Consider the following 6264-nt stretch of genomic DNA (forward strand, 5'->3'; position numbering starts at 1 on the left):
TTTTGTTGGTTCCTTGTCTAGAAGTGGTTTAATTTCAGTCACATTGTGTTACAATCACATTATCAATAGAATGAAGCAATAAATGTGTCAAAGCCCAGCAGGACACACAGGAGGGAGGGATACCAGGGGCTGGAATGTGTCGTCTGAGAAGACAGAACACTTGGAAACCTGCATCTCCCATCCCCTGGCTTTCTGTGTTCTGATTTGCAAATTAGAGAAGTGGGGAAGTCAGTGACGCTTACAGTGTAAGTGGGTAAAAATTATACAACTTGTCTCCTCAAGTAGTTTTCCTTTTAACAGAAATTGACTTTGAAGCTAAGTAAAATATGCTCTATTTGAAATACAAAAAAATAAAATCTATATAGATCCAATATTCTCTTATATACTCTTTTTAACACCTATTCTCCCACTCCAACCTTTGGAGTGAGGTTTTCTATGAGAACTCCTTACACTACAGGGAGTAAATTAAATCAAATTAACTTTTGAAGATTAACCATCATTTCCTGTACAACTAAAAGAAGGAAAAAAAGACAACTTTCAGTTTTCCAAAATAATTCAGATTATCAAACAATTAGTCTCTTACTCTTTCATCAGTAACACCACCTATAATTTCATTTTCACTAGTAACACTAATATATTCAAAGATCACAAATTCTGATCACATATGTTAGTTTTCTTTTAATCCCCATTGCCAACAACTGAACCTTGGCTCAAGTTGTGCTTTGTCCCAACACTTCTGTGAGTTCATATCTCTCTGGTTCTTCTGCCACGCGTGTTGGTGGAAGGGGGAATGTTAGCATCATGAGGAAAAATACCTCTTTTCCACACTTTACATCTTTTGGAACAGTAGGAAGTAGGGGAGAAGTAATACAAATGCAGAAAATACAAGAGAAAGCTGTCTGGATTACACTAAAGACATTTATCGGTATAATTATTGCTCAGGGGTGTGAAAAATTGACACAGGTGAGCAACGTAGTTACACATCTCTAATCCCCTGTGTAGATAGCATGACATCAGCAGGAGGCCTTCGCCTGTCAACATAGCCATTTGAGACAATATTGATTTCAACAATTGAACTACACTGTGGTCATATGCACTTCCTTCAGTTAGTCGGGTCTGCTGTTTTTCAACATTTCCAAGTGGAGATTTTAAGTCACTGCTGTGTCTTTGTTAGCATGGCCAGAAAATTGGAGAGTCCTCTCCTATTGAGAGAACTGCACTTGAACTTTCTCCGTATTATCACGGAAGGATGGGGAAAAAGCAAAGCTTAAGTGAGAAATGATGACTTCAGCAAATGGTCATTTGTCTTAAATTCTCCAATAAATCTGAGCTGAACTAATATCTAATTGTGTGACCACATAGTCATCAAGAAAGAGAGAAACCCAGATCACAGAGAGATAGAATACATGACAATGAAAATGTAAATTGAAATTCCAGAGCAGGTTCCATCTAAGTATTTAGAATCAGGAAAAGAGATTCTCCCACCACATTCTCCTCTGATCCATTCAGAGATATTTCACTGAGCACTGTCTCAACAGTCAGTTAAGTTATTTACAACATGTTTAGTATCATAGCTTTCCATAATGGGGGGAAAAGCAGCCACCTTGCCAGAACTGGCTTGACCAATAGATGGAACCTGAGATTTAAACTCGAAATGATCACACTGCATTTAGGATCCATTTGAATTCCCCTTCTCGGTCTTTGATACTTTCATCTCCAATCACAGCAACTCTGGTATAGGATTAAATAAGTCAAAGCATCATCTCCAAGCACAGACAACTGAGAACACTTCATCCCATGACACTTTGAGAAGTGGAGGGGTAGAATGTGATGACGATAAACTCTGCCTGGCTCAGACAAAAGGTAACAGTTCTGCCATGATGGGAAAGGAGGTAATCTCTGAGTCACCCCATCTCCTTCCAAGTATCAGAGGGGTAGCTGTGTTAATATGGATCTGTAACACATGACAAAGAGTCCTGTGGCACCTTGTAGACTAACAGCCATTTTGGCGCATAAGCTTTTGTAGGTGAATCCCCACTTTGTCAGATGCATGTAGTGGAAATTTCCAGAGGTGGGTATAAATATGCAGGCAAGAATCAGTCTAGAGATAAGGAGGTTAGTTCAATCAGGGAGGATGAGGCCCTCTTCTAGCAGTTGAGGTGTGAACACCAAGAGAGGAGAAACTGCTTTTGTAGTTGGCTAGTCATTCACAGTCTGTTTAATCCTGAGCTGATGGTATCAAATTTGCAGATTAACTGAAGCTCAGCAGTTTCTCTTTGAAGCCTGGCCCTGAAGTATTTTTGCTGCAAGATGGCTACTTTTAAGTCTGCTACTGTGTGCCCAGGGAGACTGAAGTGTTCTTCTACAGGTTTTTGTATATTGCTTATGCTCCAATACGTATTTTAGTCTATAAGGTGCCACAGGACTCTGTCGCTTTTTACATCTCCTTTCAGTACCACAGAGGCTGAAATGACATTTTTTTCCTGCCCCTGCTCTTCTTCATTTAAATGTAATATGAAAAGTTCCCATTATAACTGCTCTTCAGCACAGCATGAGAACAATTGGCAATGATACAATCTGTAGCACTGGTGACTAACAATAACTTTGCAATAGGAGGACTGGTATAAATGTGATGCTCCCTGGTTCCTGATAGGAAGGGCACACTAGAATTACTCATGGGAGAATGGAGTTGATAGAAAGGACAAATGAGTCCACCTCAAAGAGGTCAAACTGCAAAATGCAAAAATGGACCACTCACTTATCTGGGCAAGCTGAGGGATATCGGTGCTTCAAACAGCTTTTAAAAGTTACTCTGTGGGAATCAGGAAAGTATTAACGTATTGATAGCCCTAGAGGGTTTTATGGTGTTGATCCCCCTTGCAGATTCTCTGACAGCTCACATGGGCTCAGTGGCAAGACAAGGTTTTCCCACACTCACTGCTTCCATTGGTCTGATACCTTTGTGGGTTCTCTGATGGCTAATAAGCTGCTGGCGGTGAATGAAGTTTTTCCCACAATCACTGCATACATAGGGCCCCCCCCCCTGTGTGGACTCTCTGATGCCTAGTAAGGTGATAGCTGCTAGAGAAGCCTTTTCCACACTCACTGCATTTATAGGGCCTCTCCCCTGTGTGGATTCTGAGATGGATAAGAAGGTTTGAATTGCAATTGAAGCTTTTCCCACACTCACTGCATTTATAGGGCCTCTCCCCTGTGTGGATTCTCTGATGAACAGAAAGTTCTGAGCTGGTAATAAAGCTTTTCCCACACTCACTGCATTCATAGGGCCTCTCTCCTGTATGGATTCTCTGATGTTTAGAAAGGGCTGAGCTGTCAATGAAGCTTTTCCCACACTCACTGCATTTATAGGGCCTCTCCCCTGTGTGGATTCTGAGATGCATAATAAGGTTTGAATTGCAACTGAAGCTTTTCCCACACTCACTGCATTTATAGGGCCTCTCCCCTGTGTGGATTCTGAGATGGGTAATAAGGCTTGACTTGCAAGTGAAGCTTTTCTCACACTCACTGCATTCAAAAGGCCTCTCCCCTGTGTGGATTCTCTGATGTTGAGAAAGGCAAAAGCTGTGAGTGAAGCTTTTCCCACACACACTGCATACATAGGGCTTCTTCCCTGTGTGGATTCTCTGATGCCTAGTAAGGCAAAAGCTCTGAGTGAAGCTTTTCCCACACTCACTGCATTCAAAGGGCCTCTCCCCTGTGTGGATTCTCTGATGTTGAAAAAGGCCTGAGCTGCTAGTGAAGCTTTTCTCACACTCATGGCATTCATAGGGCTTCTTCCCTGTGTGGATTCTCTGATGTTGAGAAAGGTTTGAGCTGCAAGTGAAGCTTTTCCCACACTCACGGCATTCATAGGGCCGCTCCCCTGTGTGGATTCTCTGATGCCTAGTAAGCTGAAAGCTGCGAGTGAAGCTTTTCCCACACTCACTGCATTCAAAGGGCCTCTCTCCTGTGTGGATTCTGAGATGGATAAGAAGGTGCAAGCTGCGAGTGAAGCTTTTCCCACACTCACGACATTCATAGGGCCTCTCCCCTGTGTGGATTCTCTTATGATTAAGAAGATTTGATCTGTAAGTGAAGGTTTTCCCACACTCATGGCATTCATAGGGCTTCTTCCCTGTGTGGATTCTCTGATGTTGAGAAAGGTCTGAGCTGCAAGTGAAGGTTTTCCCACACTCAGTGCATGTATTTTTCCTCTTTCCCATGACGATTTCCTGCTGTGTTGTGGTTTCCTTGACGCTCTTCTGAGTTCCCCGACAGGAAATAAATTTACCCATTTTCTCCCCTGGCTGGTTTCCTTGCTCTCTTTCTGGTCTGTGCTGAATCTCACAGGATTTTCCCTGCTCATGACTCCTGGACACATTCCTTTTCGATAATTCTCTGTGTTTAGCCACTTGCTCAACATTTTCCTGCTGAGAATTCTGCTCCTCTCTCTCACATACCATTGCGTCACCTCCTGTGATAGAGACAGAAACCTCAAACAGCGATAGAGAGAGGAAGGCCAAACCAAAACAAGTGCTTGAGAGAGGTCAAATAAAAACAAGAACTTAACTCCTCCAAACTCTTCCCCTAAACAGAAGAGAGGAGGGGATCAATTAGGCCCTCACATCCCATCCAAATTCACAGGGGGAAGGGAGGAAGCTACTGCCTGGTGTCTGCTAGGATCTACAGGAAGCCATGAGCTATATTTACTCTGAGGATATGACCCCTGATAGGGACAATAATGAACTGAGAAACCTTCCAAGGGCATTGTAAAGCATCCCAGATGTTTCCTTCAGGCACTTACAGATTCTGAGTTGGTTTACTCTTTCCTCACCTGTGCAGGGAACTCTTAGAATCTCTCTTTCCTCTGAACCCTGGAGGTCTGGAACCCATGGCTCTGCCCCTTGTGCCAGCTGGGAGATTATATGAGTTTTGGAAACTGGAAACTCTGCTCAGATGAAAGAAAACAAAGGTGTTCAGTTGATTTCATATGACTGTGTCATAAAAAACACTATTAATTTAACTTCAGTGAGTAGTGTGACCCAGTGTGCCTGGGGCAGTCCACACTGAAATTGCCAAGACCAGGGCAGGCTGAAAAAGGGAGAGCAGATGCTCCCAAAACTGGTAGCTAACACGGAAGTGAAATTCACTGATCAGTCACCAACTGTGTTTCTGATCCCCCACACTGGTTATCGAGAAACTGAAAAAAAGACATCACAGGGCTCCCTTTACTGCATTCCAGTTCTCTGACTCCCAATCAGCACCTAGGTCCAGTACAGTAAGAGGTTATTTTAAAACTCTGCTCACATAAAGAAAGTGTTCTTCTGACCTCAGGGTCAGCCACATGACCAGGTCTGTATAGGTTTGGATCTTACCCAGAATACTATGATGCCAGCCAATCCTTAGCATCTAAACTAAAGGTTTATTATAAAAGAAGGAAAGAAAAAGGAAGTTGTTAAAATGGGAAAACATTCAGAAATCTGTATATCTGATTCTTAGCAGTATTGGTGAGTTTCTGGCTGAAAAGGCTCTCTGGTACACATCCACACCATTCAGTCCTTTGTTTCAGGGTTCAGTTTGTAGAGCAGTTGCTCCAGAGGTAGGAAGAGGGATTGAAGACAAAATGGAGATGATGCAGCTGCCTTTTACATTCCTTTTGTCAAGTGGCTTCTACTTCCTGTGTCCCAAGCACAAGCTTCACAGCACATGGCATGGAAAAGCCTTGGAGGTCTCAGTAAACAGGCATACCCCTGCATGTCTTGCTGACTCAACAGGTGTATCCCCTTGGGTTCATTGTACAGCTGATAACCCCGGATGGGCCATCGAACAGGCTGGGCAGCGTAGATGCCAATATGTCTAGGGGTGTCACTCAGAAACACTACACAAGTCTGGAATACAGATATACCCTACATATCCATAACTCACAATACAAAGATAGAAACAAGAGTATCAAACGAGGAAAATCATAACATTTTCATTGACACCTTACATGGCATATCTAGCACGATTCATTGCAATTTCATCATATTGGTATGTATAATAAAATAATAATAATATAAAGTGTCTCTCAATTCCATACAGCGTCACTTAATAAACCAGTGAATTCCCAGGATTAGTTCCCCAGGTGTCTGAAGATGCCAAACACCTTCCTTGTGAGGGACTGAAATACCCACAGATATGTTGGGAACACACAGACAGACACTGTGCAAGTCTGTGCCCCTAAGTTCACTCTTCTAGAAAATTATGATCCATTTTGTTCATAGC

At 42.7% G+C, this 6264-nt stretch overlaps 1 protein-coding gene across 2 annotated transcripts; it reads right to left on the reverse strand.

The window, feature by feature from the left end:
• Nucleotides 1-660: 660 nt before the first annotated feature.
• Nucleotides 661-4371, reverse strand: LOC115652949 (zinc finger protein 345-like). Of its 2 annotated transcripts, none has more exons than XM_030565598.1 (2): nt 2460-4371; nt 661-1985 (listed from the first exon to the last, which is right to left on the reverse strand). In XM_030565598.1, exon 1 carries the CDS (start codon nt 4293-4295, stop codon nt 3018-3020), a length of 1278 nt encoding a protein of 425 aa, XP_030421458.1. In that variant the 5' UTR covers nt 4296-4371; the 3' UTR covers nt 661-1985; nt 2460-3017. The 2 variants fall into 2 exon arrangements, with proteins under 2 accessions (XP_030421458.1, XP_030421460.1); XM_030565600.1 differs by lacking the exon at nt 661-1985 and having other exon boundaries at nt 2239-3091; nt 3176-4371.
• Nucleotides 4372-6264: the final 1893 nt, after the last annotated feature.

This window comes from Gopherus evgoodei, chromosome 5, assembly GCF_007399415.2.
Source record: "Gopherus evgoodei ecotype Sinaloan lineage chromosome 5, rGopEvg1_v1.p, whole genome shotgun sequence".
NCBI classification, from domain to species: domain Eukaryota; kingdom Metazoa; phylum Chordata; order Testudines; family Testudinidae; genus Gopherus; species Gopherus evgoodei.

Excerpts from the sequence above, each read along its gene's own strand:
- LOC115652949 (XM_030565598.1), bottom strand. The coding sequence starts at position 4,295 with ATGGGTAAATTTATTTCCTGTCGGGGAACTCAGAAGAGCGTCAAGGAA.